The 25,698-nt window shown below is 42.2% G+C and overlaps 1 protein-coding gene across 2 annotated transcripts in view; it reads right to left on the reverse strand.

The window, feature by feature from the left end:
* Positions 1 to 25,698, reverse strand: part of OC90 (otoconin 90) — a 443,355-nt gene that overhangs the window by 382,538 nt on the left and 35,119 nt on the right. For both annotated transcript variants that reach the window (XM_069220767.1, XM_069220766.1), the window contains exon 3: positions 4,400 to 4,474. In XM_069220767.1, the coding sequence (XP_069076868.1) occupies positions 4,400 to 4,474 (75 nt within the window). The remainder of the gene's footprint in view (positions 1 to 4,399; positions 4,475 to 25,698) is intronic.

Genomic DNA, 25,698 nt, shown 5'->3' on the forward strand with positions numbered 1-25,698 from the left:
GCAGGGCCATTAACCCTGAGCCAGGAATGTGCATTGAGCCTCTGGAGTAGGGATGGTAAGCAAACTGGTTATGTCTCAGGCAACAGAAAGTACACTTTCTTAAATTGCATTTCCATTGTGTGCCTTTACCATTGAGTTAGTTGTTTTGAAAATAGGTGAAAAAGAACTTTGCATATTTTTTACTTTTACCAGGTGCCAATATAAAATATTTCTTTTATTTCTGCAGACTTTTTAAATGGAAAATGTAGCTTTACCTAAACAGTGAAAATAGCTTTTGTGCACATATTCACAGTGAAGGCCTATTATTTCCACTACGGGGCTGACAAATTCTTATATATTAAGCACTCAGCTCTGTGGGCTTACCAAGTACAGTATAGATGATTTAAGTAGTATATAAAAATAGCTTTCCTATGTGGCAAAGGCACTTTCAACTGCAGTGCTTTTAAACTATAATGGTGCTCTGTAGCCACATATTTTTGTCATATAGATCTCTATGCTACTGGTGCAGTTTTTGTGCCGCATTACAGTCGCCCTTCTAGAGAGATACGTACCAATTGCGTAAAACTATTTATGCTATACAATTTTAAGTGCAGAGCACACACACACTGTGGCTGTCATTGGAACATCAGAGTCCAAACAACAATAACTTTTCCATCCTTGGTCTCCCTTAACTTTTTGCCTCTGTTTCCCAGGTTGTTGATGTGTGCTGGATTCGATTTTGCTGTTTTTGTTACTCTGGGCACTTTACCGCTGCTAAACAGTGCTAAAGTGCAAGTGCTCCTTTACAAAATGTGTATGTAATTGGTTTATCTATGATTGGCATATTTGATTTATTAGTAAGTCCCTAGTACAGTGCACTATAGGTGCCCAGGGGCTGTAAATCAAATGCTACTAGTGGGCCTGCAGCACTGATTGTAGCACCCACATAAGTAGCTCTGTAATCATGTCTCAGACCTGCCATTGCAGTGTCTGTGAGTGCAGTTTTAACTGTAAATTCAACTTGGCAGGTGTACCCACTTGCCTGGCCTAAACCTTCCCTTTTCTTAAGGTAGGCCCTAGGTAGCCCCAAGGGCAGGGTGCAGTGTATGGCTAAGATAGGACTTATAGTAATGTGTTTTATATGTCCTGACAGTTAAATATTGCCAAATTCGTTTTTCACTGTTGCAAGACCTGTCCCGCTACCTTTAAATCTGATTAAAGTGTAGATTCCCTTTGGGAGCGGATGGGCATGTGGAGTTTGGGGTCTCTGAGCTCACAATTTACAAACACATCTTTTAGTAAAGTTGGTTTTAAGAATGTGTGTTTGAAAATGCCACTTTTAGAAAGTGAGCATTTTTTGCTTATACCACTTCTGTGACTCTGCCGGTTTGTGGGTTCCCTGTCTGAGTCAGTTTGACAGTTCGGCTGGTTGCACCTCTCACTAGACAGTGACACAAAGGGAGCTGGGGTGTAGTGTGCATTTCCTGATGAGCCATCTGTGCTAGGAGGGAGGGGATGAGTGGTCCCACACACCCGAAAGGGCTGTACCTGCCCTCACACAATGCAGTCTCCAACCCCTTGGTGAGTCTGGGGCCTGACCTGGGCAAGGCAGGATTTCGCATTCAAGAGAGACTTTGCTTTGAAGTAGGCCTACTTCAAAGGAGAAAATGGGTACCAGAAGGGCACCCAAAACCACAGACTTTAGAACACTTCTGGAAACCAAGAGGAACCTCTGCCTGGAGAAGAGCTGAAGAGCTGAGGAAGAAGAGCTGCCTTGCCTATGACTGTGTTTTAGTGAGCTATCCCGAAGTTGCTGCTTTTGCCTGTGCTAGAGGACAAAGACTGGACTTTGTGTTGCCTTCCTTCTTGTGAAGGACTCTCCAAGGGCTTGATTTAGAGCTTGCCTCCGGTTGTTTGAAGTCTCAGGGACAGCAAAAACTTCTCTCTGCCAGCACCTGGAGTCTCTGGAGAGACTCCTACTCTGCCAAGTGGTGCCCATCCAGTTCCTGCGACCCTTAAAGGAGAAGCTGGCCTAAGAGGCAGAAATCCACACACATCCATGCGGGGAAAAGATTGACACGACTCCGATCTGCGGCTGAGAAATCTATGCACCGCCGGCTTCACGGCTGAAAATCGACGCTCGTCTGCAACGCGACCCAAAGATCGATGCCCGGGGCTGCAGAAACGATGCACAGCATCGCTGACGGAGGCTGGTGAGAACGCAACCCGCGCTGCGTGTTTTTCAGATCATCGTGCAGCTAGATTTCCAACGCAAGTACCGCTGGGCGTGTAAAAACAATGCAAGGCCTGCCCGGACCCGAGAGTGCTGACCGGATCGACTCATCGCTTTCCTGCAGAGAGAAGAAACGACACACCCGATTCGATGAAAGGAGAAACAACGCAAGGTCTCGCTTGTGAGTGAAATCGACGCATCGCAGGACCTTTTTGACGCACACTCATCCGTGCGGGGTTATTTTTGACGCACCCAAGGTACATTTTCACCCTTACAGTGTTAGTGTGTGTTTAAAACTACATGAAGACTCTTTTTGCTTTTGAATTGATGACTTGTGTATTGTGGATTTTTGTTGTTTTGTCTTGTTTTGTTCAGATAAATATTTTCTATTTTTCTAAAACTATGTTGTGTCATTTTGTAGTGTTTTCATTAAGTTACTGTGTGTGTTGGTACAAATACTTTACACGTAGCACTCTGAAGTTAAGCGTACTGCTCGTGCCAAGCTACCAAGGGGGTAAGCAGGGGTTAGCTGAGGGTGATTCTCTTTTACCCTGACTAGAGTGAGGGTCCTTGCTTGGACAGGGGGTAACCTGACTGCCAACCAAAGACCCCATTTCTAACAGCAACATTCAGAACAAGGCACAAATTCTTGGGTGATCACATGGAGAAGGCAACCTTGCAACAACAGGCTCGCTAAATCCAACAAAATCTTGTGCAAAATAGCTTGATGAACTATCACATAACCAAAAACATGTGCTTAAGTTTTCTGAAGCTTAAAACTACCCATAATATTTATCTCCAGGCAGTGTGAATGCAATGTGGCTTACGTATGAAATCCCTGATCTGCCAGCTCTGGCAAAATTCGCCAAATAGACGACTTTACCTGCTGACACATCATTTCCATTGGGAACCCAGATTCAGCACTTGGGACAGTTGCCTACTATCAGTTGAGGAGATCTGTGTCCCTTTCCATTGAGAGGCATCAGCGACTTCCTTCTCAGTAGAGATTGATGAATTGAAGGCAAAAGAAGTACCCTAGCATATGTCAGGGAGAGTTGGACTGGACAATTGACCAGAATTAAATTAGTAAAAAGCTACATTGTTTTTGTCCTTTTTTCATTGTCAATACCAATTTGGCACTGATTTTTCTCAGTGACAAGGGGTCTCTGGCAAAGGGCAAAAATGAATCATATTTACAAGATACAGCACATTTCTGTCCTCTCCCCCTGCACTAACACAAAATGACTGCCTAGCGCCAACCCAGGTACCCTGCAAAAAAACAATCACAAGAGGTATTTTTCTCATTTTATGTGTGCTGCAGAATGCAAGACACATAGAAAAAGGAACAAATGGGTATAAATAAAGATATTTTTCCCCATTGTGTCATTCTTATGCCACCTCTGAGGTGGCGTAGGAATCTGACACATTCCTAGACTTGTAAATCTGGGAATGTGTCAGATTCCTTCAGGTTCCAGGGGTGCTGCATGGGAACACCACAGGCAACACCCATGGCACGCCAATTTCATGCAATGCTATGCATCAAAGGGGTCCTTATTTACCAGGCCATGAAAAGTCAAGCAAGGCGGCTTTGCGTGGGCTTGTAAATATAGGTGGCTCACTGCGTCACCGGAGTGTAAAAATAAATTACGCTCCTGTGGCGCAGGGTGCCGCTAGGGTCACGTAAATGAACCCATGCAAATTACATCTGCTTCCAAGAGAGCTGAGTGTTGCCTTTGGCCGTAGGATTCCACCAGTGAATTACGCACTCAGCTTTACTTATCTTTCTGTAATAGGGGGAGTATACAAGAGGGCAATACCCACAATTTCCTCACCGGCGTTAGCTTCCACCAGTTTTTTGAACGAATCAGTTATACCATGCATCACGTTTTCGGGATAATACTTTTCCTGTTCGGACTATTACTCCCAGGTTAACATTTATTGAAAAAGTATGGAGATGTAACTATTATTTTCAAGTCTACTGTAGTGAAAGGTAAGGTAGATGTTGGTTTGCTAGAGATACCTTCAGCATAACACAAACAGCACCTTTCAATATTGCTAAAGGATTATCAGACAGTCCCCAAAAACTAATCAGATGTTAAAGCAACTATCTTTGGGCACAATTGATACAAGCAGTCAGTCATTCTGGGTTACTTTTTCAAACAGATGAAATCTTTTTACAGTACTTACTAATATTTCGTAAAGGTACTTCAGATAGATCAGGGACAACAGGAGGAGCTCCGGATTCCTGTCCATCCACCTTTCCTGAAAGGTAGAAGTGGAGAATGGTTAGGAAAGGGTGGTATTTCTACACATAACACAGCCACGGCCAGTGAAGGGTGCGAGGAGTTCTGGTCCGAACAAGGAAAGTCTCACCCCCTTATTTCTAGTTGGGTAGTAAAACACTGTAATAATCAGGGTCTAATGTGCACCTCAGGCCTGTGGATCCTGGTGCCACTGTGCCTGCTGCACCATTGATACATCTTTGTTCAAGGTCGAATTTGCAATAATGGGGTCATTTAATTTGATCCTTTAACTAAAACTCAATACCTGTTCCAGAAGTATTTTGTGTTGTTTGTAATGTGGAATTGTTGCCAGCTATCACAGATACAGCATAATTTGCCTTTGCGCTAGTACACATCTGAACATACTGTATTTTTTTAAGAAGGGAGCTTGAAATAAGTATAAACCGGATGTAAGAGCTCGACCCATGGCTGCGTGGAAGGCGAATGCACAGTGGATAACGAGTCGACATTTGTATGGCTAACAGAGCTAGAGGACGATGTACCAAACTAGAGAGTGCAACGTTATCTGTGACAGGTTGAAGAATTAACAATTTGGTAAATTACCGTATAGACAAATCATCGATTGTTAATGCAACAACATGATGACCCGCCCAACCGTGCAGAGCCTACCTGCAAAGTTTAGAATTTCAGGATCAAAGGTTTAATATTATACAGGTGGAGGAAAAGGAAGGGGCTCGCGGAAAAAGTAAGGTGGGTGTCTGTCTTCATCGCCTGCATCCTTTCATAGGTGAAGAGAAATGGAGCCAGTCAAGATTCAATCTTTATACTTGAAAGTAATACAATCCCTTTTCAACTTCACATGTTATGGTATATAAAATCTGAGTTCGGCTGAAATGTCTACACCGATTTTGCATAGTGATTAAATGAAACATGATTTTTTTAACATTGTGCCATTAGGAGAGAATCAACCTCACGGTGTATGGAAAGGTTAGGACCAAAATACCTGAACCATCCTCACAACTGAACCATCCCTGGCCTTTCTGCCTTTGTCTTATTGTTTCAATATATTATAGTCTGGTTTGAAAGCACACCTGTCACCAATTATGTGAACATCACTTGATAGGGGCTTTAGTTCCGCCCACATGTTGGGAGCCAGAAGTACGTTTTGAGTGGGCGGAAGTGTCGAGGTTCCACAAAAAATGATTGCCCTCTACACATCTGTGCTCATTTTGCTTATTTATCCAGCTCGGGTTGAACCTCTTGAGACACAAGCAATATTGTGATGCTGCTAAAGTGCCTTAGATAAGTAAATAATTTATAAATTTTTTCTCTGGCAGCAGCACAGATGGGAGGATGGCAGCGTTACCTATATAGATGTTTAGTGCTGGCTTGAGAATGCATTCATAAGGCTGGCCCATTGGCGTTGCCTGTGCTTGTTTTAAATTTTTGGCTGAGTTTTCGACATACCTAATATCTCTCAAAGTGCTGGTATCAGTTCCTTTCTACTTCATCAATAATTTGACATTTTCTTTTGTTTCTGGATCGTTTATGTCTTTGCTAACAGTAAGACCACAAAAAGTATATATAATCCCCAAAAAATAATTGCATTTTGGAGAGAGGATTCTGTTCCTTAATTTCCAAAGCATCCATTGTTTTCAGCAAAGATGCCAACATTTTGTGTAGTATTGCTAATTTTGATTTTAGTGTTGTGTCATGTTCATGGCCATTTATAGTTTGTAAACCTTACACACTGTGTTTCGCCTGAGGCTCTTGTCTAGTACTATATTGTGTTACGTTACTGGTTCATTCATTATTATGTGTATATTTTTCACCACATTAATTCCTTTTTTTGTGTATGGACATCCACATCTTTATTGTAACTTTGATAACTGTGTTGTACTGTTACTATAGTCATCTCACAACACCTCTCATAAAGTAGGTCTTCACTCTAGTCCACATTTAGTCGGAGTCAAGGATGCTCAGTGAGGCCAACTTTCCTTTCAAGACATCTACCTGGTGAACTTGTAAATTGAGACACTTAACACACATAGGGGCATACTTACAAAATAATGACGCACCCCTGCACAGCAAGTCATCTTGCAGTGCCAAGCTGCACCATTAGGAAAGTGCAGGGATGCATCGTATTTACAGCAATATGATGCATTCCTGTACTTTCCTCAGTGCTGACGCACAATTGGTAGCCTAGTGCCAAACGAGGACCCCTTGCACCATGGCGCAAGGATGCCTGCATTGCAGGGATGATTGTTTATGTGCAGGAAGGGACACTTCCGTGCACATAAACAATGATTAATGGTGTTTTCCTCCTTCTATGTTTGCTGCAGAATGCAGCTCACATAGAAAGAGGAAAAAATGAGAAATAAAGATATTTTTCCTTGTTGTGCCAATTTTATGTCACTCCTGCGGTGGCATACGAATCTGACGCATTCCAAGCCTTTTAAATCTGGGAATGCATTAGGTTCCATGGGTGTTGTGTGGGAACACCCACAGCAACACCCATGGAATGCCCCTTTCACACAGAGTAATGCGTGAAAGGGGGCCATATAAACAAGAACATGAAAAGCCACGCAAGGTGGCTTTGCGTGGCCTTGTAAATGTGGGCAGAAACACTGAGCCACTGGAGCATCAAAACAAGCCACACTCCAGTGGTGATAGGAGTTTTTAAATATGCCCCACAGTGTCAAGGAGTTAATGACAGTTTATATTCTCTCGTGGATACTCCTGAGAAGGATTTGATGCATGAAAAAAGTCACAAAACCATAAAAGAGGAAAAGAGATAGAGCCTAAAATAGTAGTCAATGTGAAATAGATTTGTGAGAGAAGAGAGTCAAAGGAAGCCATAATAGTGTAAGACAGGGATGGAAGGTAAGGGAGATTTACTGAGTAAGACAGATACAATTTATAACTGAAGAATGTGTGAATTGGAGAGGGAAACAGTGAGTGTGTGTTTGTGATGAAGGTGGTACCAAAACAGGAAGAAAAATGAAAATGATCCACTCAGAGGAAGTGAATAGAAAAAAGAGTAATAAGTTGTTAATAGGAAAGATTAAAGAGGAGTCAAAGAGAATACGAAAGGTATGAAAGACAAAGAGTGTTAAAGTGAAAAAACGTGGATATTGTGGGGAAACACTGGTGAATGATAACCATAATAAAGTGAGAGGACGGAGTTAGCAAGTTTTCTGTGAGAATCGTAGGATGAAGGCTAAATCCCGGTATAAGATGTATGAAGAATTTGGAAAATATTTGTTTACTTACCTGACATCTATCTCTGACTGTCATGGCATTTGAGCTCAGCATACCCTTTGTGTAGTGCTGGGTGTCTAGACCCAGACCCAGGTTTCCCTCAAAACACACGGCACCCCACTGTGGATTCCCAGAGATATCTAGCTTTCTGAAATGTAAATACAAAGGTTGCTAAGTTTCTCTCTGTGGCAAATGAACTGTGGCTCAAAATCCCCTGCTACTGACATTGCAAAAAAAAAGGGTCAGTTTTCAGTGGAAAAATGTGATGTGCTCATGTTGAATTTTGGGCCGTTTCCTGCTGCAGGGACTGGGCCTACCCACAAAAATGAGTTAACATTTGCATTTGTAGACTTGGGGAAGTGCTAGGTGGTATAACGGTTGTGGCTACCTGCAGATTCTAGAACTTTCCAGCACAGACATGAGGAAGTGTGTTTTTAGTCAAAGGTTGAGGGATTTTGGGTATGAAAAGCTGGGGAGAGTCACACAAGTCATCTTTCTGTGGATTCCTCTTGGTGTCTAGTTTTCAAAAATGTACAGGTTTGCTAAGTTTCCATAGATGCCAGCTGAACTAGGACCTAAAGTCCACAAATGCCTACATTATATAAAAGGCAATGGAAAAATGTTCATGTTGAGTTTGTGCTTTTTTCTGTCACTGGCATTGGGTCTACTCATACAAGTGAGGTACCATTTTTATTGTGAAAATTTCGGGAATGCTAGGTGGTAGGACACTTGTGGGTCCATGCTGATTCCAGACGTTTTTCTCACAGAAGTATTAGGAAAATGTATCTTTTTAGACAGAGTTTGCAAGGAATTCTAGTTAAAACAATCTGGTGAGTGCTACACAAGTCACCCCATCCTGGATTCTCCAAGGTGAATAGTTTTCAAAAATGTACAGGTCTGCCAGATTTCCCTAGGTGCCCATTGAGCTGCAGCACAAAATTCACAGCTATCAACATTGCGAAAAAGTGTCTATTTTCAGTGGAACACTGTGGTGTGTCCATGTTAAGCTTTGGGCTGTTTCTTGTTATGTGTACTAGACTTCCCCACACAAGTAAAGTAACATTTTTATCAAGAGACTTGGGGAAATGCTAGGTTGTAGGCAGTTTGTGACTCCCCACAAATTGCGTTACTTTCAGTAACAGAAATGTGAGGAAAATGTTTTTTAGTCACAGTGTGAGGTCTGCAGGGGATGCAGCCTGGTTTCTGTCATGAGCACTAGGCCTACCCACACAGGGGAGGCACCATTTTTTATCAGAAGACGTGTGAGAACATAAATTAGTAGAACATTTGTTATTACCAATTGATTAATCTGTATTTGTGCCTTCAAAATGTAAGCCAATATGTAAGAAAAAAAAGCCATTTTGAAAAATGCCCCCTGAATCACATGCTAGAATGGGTAACGACAATTTTAGAGATGCCCATTTATGAAATACATAGATTTACTTGATACTCAGAAAGAAAAAGCTCTTAAAATGGAGGCCTTTACAGTGCCAATGTGTAGGAAAGTCCTCCTTTTTGCCCTGGTCACCCCCACACTTTTTGGACAGGTACTGGTTGTTACTGACTCTTGGCTGTGCCCTGGGTACTGCTTACCAGTCCCAGGGCCAGTGCTCTGTGTAAAGTGGATATGCAAATGAGGCTAATTATAATTGGCTAAGTTAACCTACCTATAAGTCCCTAGTATATGGTAGGGCATGTAGGTTTAGGGACCACCGCATAGGTAGTGCACCTGCTGAGGTGCCCAGTGTCATTTTAAAGGCAGGCCTGCCTTGCTGGCTGCTTTTAAATCAAAGTTATATGCTCATTCGACTTTGGAATTCAAAGTAGTTCCAAAGTCTTAAACTGCCTTATTTTTACATATAAGTCACCCCTAAGGTGTGCCCTATGTGCCCCTAGGGCTGGGTGCCATGCAACTATAAGCAGGGACCTTCTAAAAATAATTTTATAAGCCCTGGTGAGGTAAAAACAGCCAAATTCATTTTTCCCTCGTTGTAGTGAATGGCCTTCATAGGCTAGAATGGGGAGACTTTATTTTAATTTTTAAAGTCCCCTTAAATTACAGATACAAAGAGTTTGGTATCAAATTAATTGGTATAATAAATCCCACAACTTCCAGTTGTGGGATTTAATATAACTTGTTCAGCTAAAGAGTTTTAAACTTTACCTGAAAGATTGCCAATTTCAGCCCTGCATTGTTTTTGCTTCTGTGCTCTGATTGGCCAGCCTTTGGCAGCCTGGCCAGGCTGACTTCATGAGGTGTGAAGTGGCCTGGCTTCACACAAAGAGATGTGCCTGTGGGAGGGAATTTCCCCTCAGCAGATGGTGAGGCAGAAAGGGGGAGGGCTGCCAAACTGGTCTTTAAAGGCAGAGAAGGACATTTGGAGCAACCCAGCAACACCCCCACATCCTACAACCCCAGACAACTAGGTGCCCCCTTGATTAGATTAGGAGAGGGCAGGAGAGGGATGTGTTTATGATTCTTAGCCACAACAGTGGGTGGGCTCAGCCAGATGTAACCTCCAAAAATCATTTTCAGCCATGATGGATTTTTGAAGAATGTTGCCTCCTGGGATTGATTTCTGCCACACTTCCCAGGAAGTGGTCATCACAGGGGGAAGGACCCTGCACCTGATTGGAGAATCAGGACCCCCTATGAGCAAGGATAAAACTGGCAGACCTGCACCCACACCTCAGATCCCCATCAGATTTCAACAAGGAAGAACCAAAGGAGAAGAAGGACTGCCCTGCTGAACCCCTGGCCTGCACATGGAACCTGCACTCAGAAGGACTGCACCAGCTGCACACTTGGGCTTCACCACAAGAAGGACTTTGCCTGGCTTCAACTGGTTCAAGGCGGGACTCCCTGTTTTCTACAGGTGAAAAATTGCTAACCAGAGTCCCCTGCACCAACTCCTGAAGAAATCAACCAGCTGACCACTGCCCAGTGGCCAAAAAGGAGTTTGCACCAGGTGCATTCTGGGAGTTGTAGTCCACACCCCCAAGGATCATCTCAGAGCTTCTGGACCCTTGGGGTGAGCTGTGGACCCCAAAAGAACCTTAAAAGAACATCTGGGAGAAAACCCAGAAGTTTGGAGAAGTTTTGAAAAAAAAATCTCCATAGAGGGACCGACCCGCCGCGGCAACTCTAGCCGGTTTGCCTCAACCGTGACCCGGCCTGATTTGTGGGTTCGTCCCGGTGAAGAAAATCTCAAAAAAAGAGACTAAGTCCGAACGTACAAAGTTGACTTGGACCTCCCAGCCAGCGTATCAAGGACCAAGATCCAGGTTTACCCCGGTCGAAGGATTTTCACCTCAAAAAAACGACTAAGTCCGAAGATAAAAATCTCCACTGAGGATTCCCGCGACGCGTATCCGGAGAAGGGTTCCAGGAGATCAGATTGGACTGGCAGGTTCGTCCCGCTGAAAAAAATCTTCAGAAAAACGATTAAGTGCGAAGGTGAACTTTTGACCGAGGCCTCCCGCGGCCTGTAGCCGAGCCGGGCTCCATCGCGGTCGGCCTTAAACTTTGACTTTGCCCCGGTCGAGGTGCAACCAGATGACCCGATTGGCGCTTTTTGTTTCTAGGTGCTAAAAAAACAATAATTCTTTAAAAATTCATATCTCCGGTTCCCCTTATCCGTTTTTATTCGTTTTTGTGTCATTTTAAAGATAAAAATATAATCTATTTTTATAAATTGGTTTGGGATTTTTAAACTGTTTCCTGTGTTTTATTTAATTACTGTTTTGTGATATTTGAATGCTTTACACTCTGTCTCCTAAGTTAAGCCTTGTCGCTCATTGCCAAGCTACCAAGGGTTGAGCTGGGTTTAATTTACTGAGATCTAACTGGACCTAAGTGGAGGTTAGTGGCCTATTGCTAAGTGTAGGTACCTACCTGCCCTTACCAAAAACCCATTTTCCAACACAATGGATGCAATGGATATGAAGCTAGCAAAATTTCTGACCCAGCAGCACCAAATGGATGATTGCTAGACCAAGACCAAGCAGCCAGTAAAAGTGTATCTGTCTGTTCATGAGTCTCAGTTTCATATCTTGACCCAAAAATGTGACGACTTAGGAAACAAACCAGGCCACTCGAACCTCAGGATCATAGGAGTCTGTGAAGGGGCTGAAAAAGGCAAAGAAGGGATGCCTACCTGGACAACTCAATTTTTACTTAAATACCTGCCTACAGATTTGCAGGAATTTAAGGATATTTCCTTACTTTCTAATATATGAACACATCGTAGCCCTTTTGCCCCCCAGCCCTGCTTAGCCCTCCTCCCCAAAGACAGTGGATGGCCACATACTATCTTGGTCTACTTTCAGGATTTCAGAGGTTAAGAGCAGTTACTAGCAACAGCCACACAAAAGAAACCATTGGACTCCAACAAAGGCTTTAAATAATTTATTTTCCAGGATCTAGCAAACAAAATTGTATTTTTAGACATTGGTTTCCAAATTTAAAACACTAATGATTCCAGACTCATTTAGAGGTGTCAAAGCTATGGATTTATGGCAGGGCCAGCTCCGTGATTTCTCAAAGCCCAAAGAATCATTCCAATTTATTACTCAAACTCAGATTTAGACCTTGGACTTGGGCTCGGTCTTAGACTCAGTACTAGTTTAACTATGATATTATTTTTTTTTCACTTTATTTTAATTTTTCTCCTTTCCCTTCATTAGATGAGTGAATCAGGGAAAAGGTACTAAAAATAACTCGATGGTGTCTATGTAGCTATGCATCATGGGTTGCAATAATCACACCCAATGTAGGTAGGTGCGGAGTCTCATCTGTTGTGTTGAGGGGGGCGAAGAACGAAAGGAAAATTTTGGCGAACAATGGGAATGAGGCAGAGGGAAGGCAGAAGCATGAATCTAAAAAATACTGTTAGGCAGATGTTCAATATTTCTATGATATGCTGAATGATTTAAGTAACTCCAAGATTAGGATTGTCACCTTTAATGTGAAACGGGTGAATGCCCGCATTAAACGTAAAAAGATTCAACATGGACTGCAGACTCTTCATCCCGCCATAACATGCTTGCAAGACGCCAGGATTAAAGCCAAGGATAGATTACTATATAAACAACTAAGTGGCAAATAAATATTTAAAAAGTCCAGTGCAGCATCTCTTAAGGGGGAGGCTATATTATTTAATACCCGGTTTCAGATACTGGTAAGTGAGGTGAACTGATGGGGCACATAGGCCTTTCTGGCTAACAAATGTAAATAATGTAAGGATCATTAACCTATGCTTGGTCTATGGGTTTAACTTGGATGATCAGAACCTGTGTATAGCAAAAGTATGAGGTATTATAGTAGTAGGAGATTTTAACTGTATCCCATCATTGAAACTTGACACAACCAATCCTATAGCTCATAGTAGGATGTTTAAATTCCGGAAACCCATTAGTGCAATTAAACAGAACTTGACATTAGTGAACACGTGGAGATGGTGGAATCCAACTGCTTGAACGTATTCCTTTTTTTCACAGGTTCATAAGCAGTATTCTTGAATCAACTGCTTTTTGTATTCAGTGCTGGATTACTAGGCCATTCCTTTGTGACACATCACCCGATGTGGCCATCAAATCATGCCCATCTCTCACTTGATATTAGAATGGATGATAAGGGATCAAAATATAGAAATTGGACATTTCCGAAGTATATCCTACAAGATCACTGCTTTTTTTTTTGCACAACTGCAACACCATCTGACCAAGTTTATTAACCCTAATCTGGTGATGGCAATGGTACAAGTGGTCTGGGACACGATGAAGGCTAGTATCAGAGGGTTTAATAAAGAATGTAATGAGCACATCAAGCACGCATGTATAATTGAGCAGCAGGGGCTGCACAAGAAACGAACTGCTCTACAACAACCACCACAACACTTAGGGCCAGATTTAGAGTTTGGCAGACAGGTGACTTGGTCTCAAATATGACGGATATCCTGTCTGCCGTATTACGATCCTCAGTTGCTAATTTGGGGGACGGGATATCTGTCACACTTGTGACAGAGGAACCTCCTCCGTCAAACTCTAAATCAGGCCCTCAGTTATAAGGGCAGATTATGATGTATTGGTAAATTGGCAGACGGTACAATTAACTAGTTCTAGAATTAAGACAATGATTAACTCCAATCATATATAGTCTGAACTAACAGCTGTTATAATAAATTTGCATCAGCTCATAAGGTGGGGCCCTACTTGGCTGCCCAAGTCAAGAATGGAAATAGACAGTCTGAAATAACTGAAACAGTCACTGTTCATGGCCAGATAGTTTCAGGTAAATTTAGCATTAACAAGGATTTTGAGACTTATTATAAGTCTTTATATACCACACAATCCCATTATACTACCTTGTCGGAAATTAGTAGATTATTTACTGCACATAATCTTCCAATGCTATCCCAGCAGGCTCAGATAGATCTGAGTACTCGGATCACAATCCAATAAATTTATATTAAAGCTTCTCCTACAAGGAATGCCAATGGTCCAGATGTCTTACCAGTAGAAATATATCAGCATTTGATTCCTAAAATACTTTATTTCATACATTAATTTAAAATTTACAAAATGGAGGCTCGCTCGCGGAATCTTGTAACTCTGCTAGTATTATGGTGTTTTGCAACAAAGACAAAACACCACAACAAATGGGCTAGTACCGGCCAATTTAACTGCTCTGCTCTGACTATGCGATCTATGATCAAATTAGTGCAGCCAGACTTATTAAAAAAAAAAAAGAAATTAGTTTTGCTCTGACAACATGCTTTTTTTTTTTTACCTGGATGAGATACCACAGCTTATACTAACTTGGCAGTGGTACTCATTGACTGGTCCGAAACCACACATTCCTCTCTATTGCTAAACACACTTGATGCTGAAAAAGCATTTGATCAGTTCAAATTGCCTTTTCTATGGGAGGTAATCAAACAATTAGGAGTTCCCAAATGAAAATGTACAATGATATAGAAGAATTATCAACAACCTGGGAGGCGAAGGGGGCAAGGATTAGATTTAACTAATGGACAGAAGTCTGCAGAATTTTGTAGAACTAGATGCACTTGACAATGCTATTCTCTAACACCATCCGCTTATGCTCTATATTTTGAGCCATTAATTTGCCTATTTCAACACAATCTTGTAATTAAACTTTCTGTACTTCACAACTCTCAATTACACTCATGACCTATGCAGATCATCTGTTAATAGTTACATCAAAATCAGCACCGGCTTTAATGTCACTTCAAGAAACATGTTACTTTGGTAATTTACTAAGATGTAAACTGAATGTGCAGAAAACTGAAATCATAATTATAAACTCTCAGACTTCTAAGCAAGTCTATGAGGTGAAAACATTTTGCTATTTGGAAGGGGGTGAGGCTCACCTCTACTTATGCAGAACATTTCTTTGCCAATTACAAAGCACAGTCTCAAGAAATTAGACAGCCTCTGACTAATTAGGAGAGACTTCCTATTACTTTTTAGGACAGGTCAATACTATTAAGATGATTATTTGCCCCAAATGTCTATATCTGTATAGGGCTTTCCTCATTTACCTCTCAGTTGGACTTAGCCATTTCTGCAGGGTGATCCTTAAACTTTTTGCTGTCTCTCTTCTGTTGTCTGAACCTGTTTTTATTGGTTTTAGGACTCTGCACACTTTATCACTGCTAATCAGTGCAAAATAGATTGGATTGTGTGCTCTACTATAACCAGGAAAGAATTGGTTTATACTCAATGAGCACATTTAATTTACTTGTAAGTCCCTAAAAAGTGGTACTATGTGTACCCAGGCCCTGGCATTTAAATGCTACTAGTGGGCGTGTAGCAGTAACTGTGCGACTCACTTATGTAGCCCTTTTAAATATGTCTCAGGCCTGCCATTGCAGCCTGTGTGTGCAATTTCTAAACTGAAAATTCCACCTGGCAAAATAAACATTACATTTTATAAGTGCTAACTTTTTATTGGGAATAGGTATATATTTCATATTTGGTGTCTGAGAAATTGTAATTAAAACTTCTCTTTCATGGCAAAGTCAGATTTTAAGTTACAATTTTGAAAATGCCACTTTTAGAAAGTTTGCATTTTCCTGCCCTCTTTGGTTCCTGCAGCCTGTTCATGGGTCACATGACTGGGTTTAGTTGGCAGTTGGACTTTATTTATTCCACTATGATAGCCACACAATAAAGGAATTAGATGTGCCTGGATGGGCTATGAGCTTTCAGGATTGGGTAGGCAGAGCTGGGCGCAGACCCACTTGCAAGTGAATAGTCTGTGCCCTGCCTTCACAAAGTGGACTTGCCACTGCTACATTGTTCATGGAGCCAGCTTAGAACCAGAGCAGGGGCATCAGGAATTTATAGCATGGTGAAGAAAACTTCTATAAAACTTCTCCCAACTTCAAAGGAGGGACCAGATATAAAAATGTGGCCCTCAGCCCCACTCTTCAGTTAATTCCTGGACCTGTTGACGAACTCTCGGAGGACTGCCTGCTCATGTGACCTGCTATGCACTCTGCATGACTGCTTTGCTGTACCCAGAAGGTGTGCTTTGCTATCTGGGGCTTGACTTGAACCTTCAGAGGCCAGCCCTGCAGTTTGAGCCCTGCATCTTCATCTGAACCCAGGACTAACAGAGTGACTTCATAGGTTAGTTTGCAGAGCCACATAGATATAAAAGGCTTCCATCGCCTTCAATCTGCACCTGGACTCAGCCTCAGTCAGTCCTGAACCCCCAAATGGTGTCCAACCAGTTCTGGACCTTTAGTTGTGGTGCTATAGGTGCCCAGATAGCCAAAACCCAAAACTTGGGTCTCAGAAATTTTTTGGCTAAAAACTGCTCTGGGAACTGCGGGAAGATGGGGACCAACCTGCTCGTCGATGTGCCCAAGGTATATCTCCAGTCGGCCTGACTTAACAGTGGCTCCCGTATGTTCTTCCCCGCAGCAGTAAATTCTGTTCAGAGGTCCTTCATCAAAGGGATATTAGAGCTTCCGAAACTGTCTTCGGCTATGGCCTCCTATCACCTCCCGCAAGATATTTTCAACTTCCATGAAAGTGACTAAGTCCAAACATAGAAATCTTTATCATACTCCAAACCATCTGGCACCAAGAACTCGGCCCAGTGACATTGTCAGAACTGCTATAACTTGGAGTGATCTTCCAAGTAAATCAATCCAGGAAAAGTGCTTTCTACACCATGCAAACCCTTTAGCACATCTTCACTCATCTTGGTTTTCCAAAGACATTACAGGCTACCATCACCATTGTTATGTTGTGTGTAGACTACACAAATGGACTCTGCTCTTCCCTCTCTAAAGATCTCAAAGAATACAAAATGATGCAGCAAGACAGCTACACCTTCTCCTAGTGAGCACATGACAAAAGCTCTCAAACAGTTCATAAGGTACCTGTGGCCAAATTCTCTGGAATGCTGAGAGGGCGATTTACAGCAAAGCCCAAACCTTCATCCATAAAAACATAACAAAAATGCCACAGAACCCTGTGCTCTCAACCTACAACCCGGCTGATCATTACCAGGCCCTCTCCACAAGAAAGAATGCATCAGTGAAACTTCATTCTGCAAAGGGGTGGCATAATTATTGAACTATCTTCTGGCAAAGACAATAAATATTCAAGACTATATAGAATTGGGGTTTGTAGTAAAGAGCTCACTTCCCTTTCAAATGACAATAGTGTATAACTTCAGCCAATAGACACAACAGAATTTGAATAATTTTCCATTGAAGGTACAGACATCACATGACTTAGGATCATACTCATCCTTGAATTGGACCAAATCTCTGATAAGGATGGTAGGCAAGGCTATATGCTCAGCTATCCTTTGCTCCTCGTTACAAAAAAAGGTCAGCCACATTTGCAGCAATACAATTGAAGCAGTTCCTATCAATTACGCATGTCACTAAAAACATTTCTCAGAGGCCAGATGTGCATTCCCACAACTTTTCACTTAGACACCACTTTACAAGGTTAAGTTTCTCTTTCTCGCCTTTTCCATTTTGCTTCACCACGTGCCCATGCACAGTGATATATCATGCGGTAAGAGTACAGCTCGGATGCACATGCACATACGCCACTCTAGAAGTCCACAACTTTCCAAGCAAGCCCAACCTATGGGCTAGCATGTTACTCATTTGCAAATCACTTTAATGACTCGTTAGGCATAAATTCGAATATAGTACAATATAATACAACATAACAGGCAAGCCTATCCATTTGGAGGGGAATTTGGGGGATGTTGCCTCCAAGAGTTTTTAAGCAAGCCAAATGGTGCATTTTGGAGCACAATTGGCCTCAGGTACAACATTATTTTGGAATCAACAAGCCTTAATTTGCACAAAATATTGAGTCTGCAAAAGAATTGTGTCATGTGCAAACCCCCTTTTTTAGCTTCAAAACGACTTTCAACTCATAAAGCAGTGCTATGGCCCTCTAGAACTAGCAGATAGGAGGATACATGAAAGGAGCATCCCTCTTCTATATGAGAGTAACAGTGGAATGTATCAAAGGTTTTTGACCGACCTCAAGCTTGCAAACCAGTCGTCAAACACCAAGGCCCATATTTATACTTTTTGATGCAAACCAGCACCGGCGCTAGTTTGCGTCAAAACTTTTACCGCCGGCTAACACCATTCCTACGCGCCATGCGGGCACCTTATTTATTTAAGGAATTACGTTAGCCGGCGTTGCGGACTGGTCAGAGTAAAAAAAAATGACTCAAACCAGGCAGCGCCGGCGTAGGGGAAAATGGGGGTTGTGCGTCAAAAAATGGTGCAAGTCAGGTTTCAGGCAAAAATCGTGCCTCAAACCGGACTTGCGCCATTTTTTGATGCACAAACCCCATTGAAATGACTCCTGGTCATGCCCCCTTGCCCAATGGCCATGCCCAGGGGACTTTTGAGGGTGGCAGGGGGTGTCCCTAGGGGCAGGGAAGGGCACCTCTGGACTCCTTCCATGGTCAGAGACCATGGAAGTGAGCCCACAGATCCCTTAAGGGCTGCCCTGACCCAGGCGTTAAAAAACGGTGCACATCAGGCTATGCGCCGTTTTTAAGGCCCGCCCTCTCCTGTGCGTCAAAATGACACGGGAGTATAAATAAGGCGCACGGGCCTTAAAGTCATTTTTTGGGTGGGAACGCCTACCTTGCATATCATTAATGCAAGGCAGTTTCCCGCATCCAAAAAATGACTCACACGGAGGAATTTTGACGTCCGCAGGCGTCAAAGTTTAAATATGGGGCAAGGTTTGCACCGAATGTGCGTCAAAAATTTTGACACACATACGGCGCAAACAGAGTATAAATATGCCCCCAAATCTTTAAAAAGGAAGGTACCAAAACCTCATAAGGGTTATATGGACAGTCTGAAGGGATGGAGATGGCTGGGGCAGTGCCTCCATTAGGGCGTTAGAGCATCTCCCCCTGATAATTATGGATAAATATATTTTACAAAGTGCAGTAGCATCATGCTGCTGTGAACATGTAACTTCTCAACTTTGAGTGAGGAACGCTCCTGAGGCAGCAAGGTGGGCCTGAGGGGGTGAGGCTTAGTGCTGCCATAGCAACAATTTTGCCAGGCCCTTTGTGAAAAAGATTGCCAACGCGCACCTAACTGCACATGTCGGGTTGAACGGCAGCCTTCCTCCAGCCAACCTGACATGCGCAGTAGGTCTCAGTAATGTAGGCTACATAGCGCACATTGGTGACCCATGGGTAAGTCAGAAGGCACCGCACCCGGTCACAGGAATTAGCATTGAGGTCCCCTGCTCTAGCCAATCCTGGCACTGCAGCAACACCAGGAACAGCACCAGGATTGGTTGACTGAGACGTGGCGGTGTTGCCAGGAAGGGGCCTTGAATTGAGTGCAATCAACATGGACGGTGAATGTGACGAGAGTGGAGGAGGAGGAGACAGTCTCTCTCCTGGTGTCCTAAAGTTTTTTTGTCATTTGGTGAAGCACCAGCATGCCACGAGTGATAGGCCACAGCAGAGGCACAGTGGAAAATCCAGATCAGAACTGAATGAATCAACTGATCTTAATCCACACACAGGTAATTTAGGTAAATTTATTTTAAAAATTGTTGATGCAGGTTTGTGAAATTATGAATATTACGTGGTGGTCGTGTATTTTGTGATGTTTATGACGACATATGTAGTTCAACTACTTTGAAACTGTCCTGCTGAGTCTCCTCATGATCAGAATTTGAACATCCACGTTTGCTGGTCAACTAGCTCAAATCGTGGCTTAATCTTGTGGCCCTGACCTCGCTCGATGTTCTTCAGTGCTCGGAAAGAAACCTCAGTGCGCCTTGGGAGGTGTGCTACGGGATCTGCAGACCTCTATTTTGGGTCCCACAAAAGTCTCTGCCAATGACGTAATCACAAAACAGCACCTCGCACAATCGACACCGAAATAGTGTCTTTCACACCTCTGTATTTTTCCTCATTCCCTAATCTACCATTTATTGCAAACCGATGCCTGTGTTGATACAAACTTTTTGTACTTTTTTAGCCTGCCCTGTGCATAATAAACCAAGTTGAAGAAAAATGAGGCATTATTTCGAGTTTATGAGGTGATAGCTTTATGCCTGAATGTTGCTTCTATAAAGGCAAGTTTACTATACATATAGAAAGATCTGTTCTAGAAGTGTCTGGTTTATTAACTACCCGCAACGCTTCAGAGTCCTAATACCCCATGCGCCGGTGCTCCTTTTATCAAAGCCGGCGGGATAAAAAGGCAGGAAGCCTTAGAACTGATGACGCACAGGCTCCAATACACAAAATAGTCAAACTCCCCAGAGGGGGGTGAGGGACCTCTGAGATTATCATTTGCAGAACAGCGGCTACGATCATGGGCAGCTTTTGTCTCATGACACTATTGGGAATATTTTTGTGAGTTAACTTTGAACCGAGTCGACTTCTGTCAGTCCTGACAACTCCCTTCTAAGGAAAACTGGCTCAGGGGGGCTAGAGCCTGGTGCGTTCTTTTCGGGATTGTTTAAATGTAAAGGTTATCCCAATTTCTAGAAGTTTCTATGTCAAATTGAGAAGTAAAGTAGCTGAACTTTTGCTTATCATCATAACAATAGATGTGTCAGATATGTAATGCAATCTGGACTTGGACAGAAAATAGGTCTGGGCCTCAAAATAAGAGAGGTTTGTAATAGTGAGTTAGATATCTAAAGAAGTGGACCACGTTTGCAAATTGGGGCAGTTTTGAATGTAGAAATACATGCTCGCTATATTAGTATTTTGCAAGGTATGGACTGCATGGATTTGAACCTGTTGCAGGCAATTTTGTTTTAATGCGCGGGAAATTGCCTCCTGCTACAGGGCAGCAGTGTGCTGCTCTTTTGCCGAAGTAAAAACAGGTAAGTATTAAGTTTATTTAAAAAATAGTGTGTGTTGGCTGCTTGTAATGAAATGATGAATATTAAGTTGTGCATGCGTGATTCACGAATATACAATGTAATAATCCCACACACTGGCTGAGCATTCCTGCTACACATCCAAGTTTCAGAGGCATGGCGTGACGGCCCCGGGGCGCATGCTTTCATTCCTCCTAAATAAATCCCACATCCTGACAACCGCTTGTCTTGTCGCGGGCTTGGGTCCAGTTGGACATGGTGTCCGACTTTCCATCATCAAGCATTGGAGCGCGCAGGCGTGTTCCCATCTCACCAGAGTCTGCTAGCGCAACGCCTTCAAGCTATACGTAAATTATGTGAATTACCTCTGAATGTCCTGGGACATTCCTTTCATGTCTTGACATTCTTGTTCGAGGACATTCACAGATAAGTCACATAACTTAAGTATAACCTGAAGCTGTTGCGCTGCGCAGGCTCTGAAGAGATGGGACCAGGCCGGCGCGCTCCAATGTTTGATGATGGAAAGTCGGGCGCCGTGAGCTCCCTCGCAAACTGTGATAAACCGAAAGGAACAGGGTGAGAGGGTCCCGCTTCTCCCTTCGTCAGATGTGTTCTTAAGAGAAAGGTAACATTGGAAGTGCAATGGGGGCGGTTCCATTTTTCCTTTAGTATACCCAGCACCACTGGAATTATGCGGTATAAGAGAGGACTAAATTATACAAACAAGAAATGATAAATTATGTGGCGTAACGTGGCACATTTTGAGATAGTAGTACTTCATTATTTTGTCATTTTTTTCATGTTAATACTACTTTAGCAAAGGTTTCACCTCATTAGTACCACTTTAACACGCAATCCACTGCATGTCAAAACGTGTTGCTTTTTAGAACCGTTTGAGCTACTAACAGTTTTATTTTTGTTACAGTCTGTAATTTATGCAGCAGGTAATGGGCTAAGTGGCAAATGGGGCAAATTAATAATTGTTCGTAGAGCGCCGTGGGCCTAGAAACACATAAATCCAGTGGCCCTAAATGTGCCACACATTTTTGTAATTTGGTTAACTCAGGTGCCAAACACAGAAACAGGGATGTAGGCTAATGGGAGGGGGGGGGAGCTGGGAATATAGAGCAACAGGAGAGAATACGAGAGGGAGATAGTGAAAAGTGGAAAGAGTGAGTTGAGAAAGGAAAGGTGAGAGCTATAGTAAGAGGAGACAAGAGTGAGGGTTGGTGAAAGAGGAGGGATGGGTAGGGGCGTGTAATATGAAGGGACAGAAGGAAAATGGGGTGCGAGAAGGGAGCACAAAGACTGTCTATCCAGCTCCTACTCCCTTTTCAGTTCTTCTGTCAGAACCGCTGTGCTTGTATACCTACTTTTGTATTTCTACAATCTTTGGTCTTCTACTGTAGGACCTTTCTGCATCCAAAATTTAATGCAACTTCTTATTTTTGAGTTTAGTAAATGTGATCATATTTCTTCATCCCCTCAGTGAGACCTACTGTGCCTTGTAGGGTGCCTGCCCTACTGCCTTTTAATGTTTGCTCCTTGCTGTCTCATTGTGTCCAGTCCGACAAAGCACAAAAACTTGATTTCATCAGTACATTTCACTTGTGAAGATGTAAAAATAAATAAGGAACTCAGTGTGGTACTCAGTATTGTTATCTCAAAGGCTGTTATGAAGTTCTGTGGTTTGGTTATAGTGAATAAGCAGCTACCCTATCATATGAAATCTTTCTATTGATGTCATAACTACACTTCCACAATTGCCTTCCTAACCTTCTTGCATTCTCAAATTGACTTAAAAATGCATCATTTGCCCACTCTTTTTTCAATTTCTTTCTCAGGGGGAGACCCACCAATCTCCCCTAATGACACTCGGCTCCCCTCACTTCACTCGCTCGCGACAGGTCACTCATCCCAAAGTTTTATTCCCCACCACTTTCAAATGTCACCAGCCACCACTGGAGTAGGCAGCAGATGAAGGTAGAGGGACTGCTTCCCCAGATGCATTCTCAAACAGGTAACATTTCTTTTTTTTAAATGCAGAGTCTGTCTCTTTAATAGATATGATCTGTTTAAAAAAAATATGACTTCTGTTTGCGAAAGCAAATGCAAAGACGGTGGGATACTGTTGTTTGCAGGCCACGTTTCCTGCATCCACACCCATTCTCAGGGGGTCACAAATTACCACCTGCCTACTGAATATTCATTAGACTGGTCATTTTATGACCCCCTGCAAGGTTACAATTTGCAACACCTTAATCACGCTCAGTCAGTGTGTAAATTGCACATCCTGGGTTGCAAATTGGTCTTTGTACCCCACTCCCTATATTGTTGAATAAATAAGTACCTTTATGGCGTAATAAAGGCAAAGACCAAGATGCCCTTTAAATATTTCCAATGGAAAGTCATTTTCAATATTATAGTTCACCAGCAAGTAGAACATTACCTTTTTCACAAAATTCTTAGACAGTTGTATTTTATTTCCCAGAGAAACAATAGTTCCTAAAGTCAGTAACAGATTCTGCATCGCTTTTAGTTTGATCTAGTAGATTGCAGTAGCGCATTCAGCAAATTGCTTGTTGAGATCCTTGGCTATCTCCCTAAGTTCTAATTCATTGTTTTTCACATCCTCTAAGGCCACCCCTATTGCCATTTATCATATTGAGACACTCCACTTGCATGGTGATAATTGGGAAGTCAGTCTTTTTTAATGGAGTCTTGTGTACTTCTATTACAAAACTGGAATTTCCTATTTTTGTCAAATGTCATGGTATTTCATTATGTATAAATTAAATTGACAATGTCTACAACATGAAGTAATGTACGAATAACTAGTGAAGTTGAAAAAACTCCTAAAGGTGAAAAAGGAACAAAATGGACATTGGTATTCTTTTTTCTATGTCTTGCGCGACCAGTAAGGACTATAGGCAAACTTCACGGAAGAATAAGTTGTGAAGGAGAAAAAGAAAAGTAAGTAGGGAAAAAGAGGCAAGGATGGCTACAAAAATATAAAATAATGGAAAAGGGTCAGGTGGGTCGAACAGAAGAGATAAAGGAGTGAAGATTTAACAGCAAACAGTAAGTTAAAGAGGAGGGTCAACACAAATTCCCAAAGAAAAAAAGTGACAAATGAAGAACAATATATAAATAGAGGGAAAGTGAAAGCACAATGGGTTACTTAAAAAAAAGAGAGGGAAGACAACTGAACTGTAAGAAAACAGTTTTTCTTCAAGAAGGGCTTTCACCAGGTTTGGATTCATTAACCTTGTAAAACCATTCTAGGGGAATGCCATAAAAGGTGCTGCATAAAGATTCGCTGGAACCAGTTTGTTCAGGTCTTCAGGATATTCTTTAGAATATCACAGAACCAAATGTTATACTAGCTGGTGCTTTCTCTATCCAGACAAGTGGAAGGTATGCATATGAATGTGCCCCCATAAGTATTGATAAAAGATATGGACAAGAGGCTCCTGAGTACGGAGTAATGCTTCCAGTCCTCAGTGTATGCTAAAGACACACAACTCCCTGTGGAATTAAGGAACAACCTTAAAAAATAGTGTGATGCCAGATTCACATATGACTTGAGATTATCTATCTCCTATTCAGGGATACATAAGTTCAATTAGTTACATGATTTGTTTTTAGAGACAATCTAACAGTGTAGAAAGCAGTGCAAGTGAGCACAAGGATATGTCTACACTAGCTAGACATATACCTGAGTGTAACTAGAATAGTGAGGCCCAACCAGTCACCACACTTACAAGCTATTTACTACCGTAGTGATCTTTTGTGTGTTTTGAACAATAGAAGTGATAGTACAAATCTAACTCCTTGAAGATCTCCTAATGGGGTAGTGGAGACAAATGGTGCCCTAGACTGATTTTGATGCAGTAACCCCAACTGTAAAAAGCACTCATAATATTGGAATCAAATGTGTATTTTGGAAATATGTTTTTTCCCTTATCACATCCTCCTCCAGAGGAGTGACACAGCTGACAATAAAGTCACAAAAGATCAAGCATTGGCAAAGCTACTATGTTTTACTTGTTTAACCAAACATTGTCAAAACCAGTAAGTTTGGCATGTAACTGAAAATGCAAGTCAGATATTTTGGCTTACTCTATGTCCATTCACATTGCAAGCTATAACCAACTAATTACTGTATGAAAATGCCCTCTTTTGTTCCTTTTTAGGTGGTCATCCATACCCTTTTCTAAATTTTATTGCTGGATTTTGGACTCTGCACACTGGGGCACTGCTCCACAGGGCTCAGTGAATGTAATCTGACTCCTATAACATGTTAAATTGGTATACACCAAATTGGCATAATTAAGTTACCTATAGGTGCCTACTGTATTGCACAACAAGTAGCCAGGGCCTGTAAGTTAAATGTCCCTTGTGGACTGCTGCACATGTTGTGCAAACACTAAAGTAACAATTCAAAACATGACTGCAGGCCAGCCATGAGTAACTTGGCTGTGCAGTTGTATGACAATTCAAAACATGATTGAAGGCCAGCCACGAGTATCTTGGCTGGCAGTTTAAATTGCAAATATAGCTTGTCAAAAGAAACCCTTTTCGGCA

This window comes from Pleurodeles waltl, chromosome 2_2, assembly GCF_031143425.1.
Source record: "Pleurodeles waltl isolate 20211129_DDA chromosome 2_2, aPleWal1.hap1.20221129, whole genome shotgun sequence".
Taxonomy (NCBI): Eukaryota; Metazoa; Chordata; class Amphibia; order Caudata; family Salamandridae; genus Pleurodeles; species Pleurodeles waltl.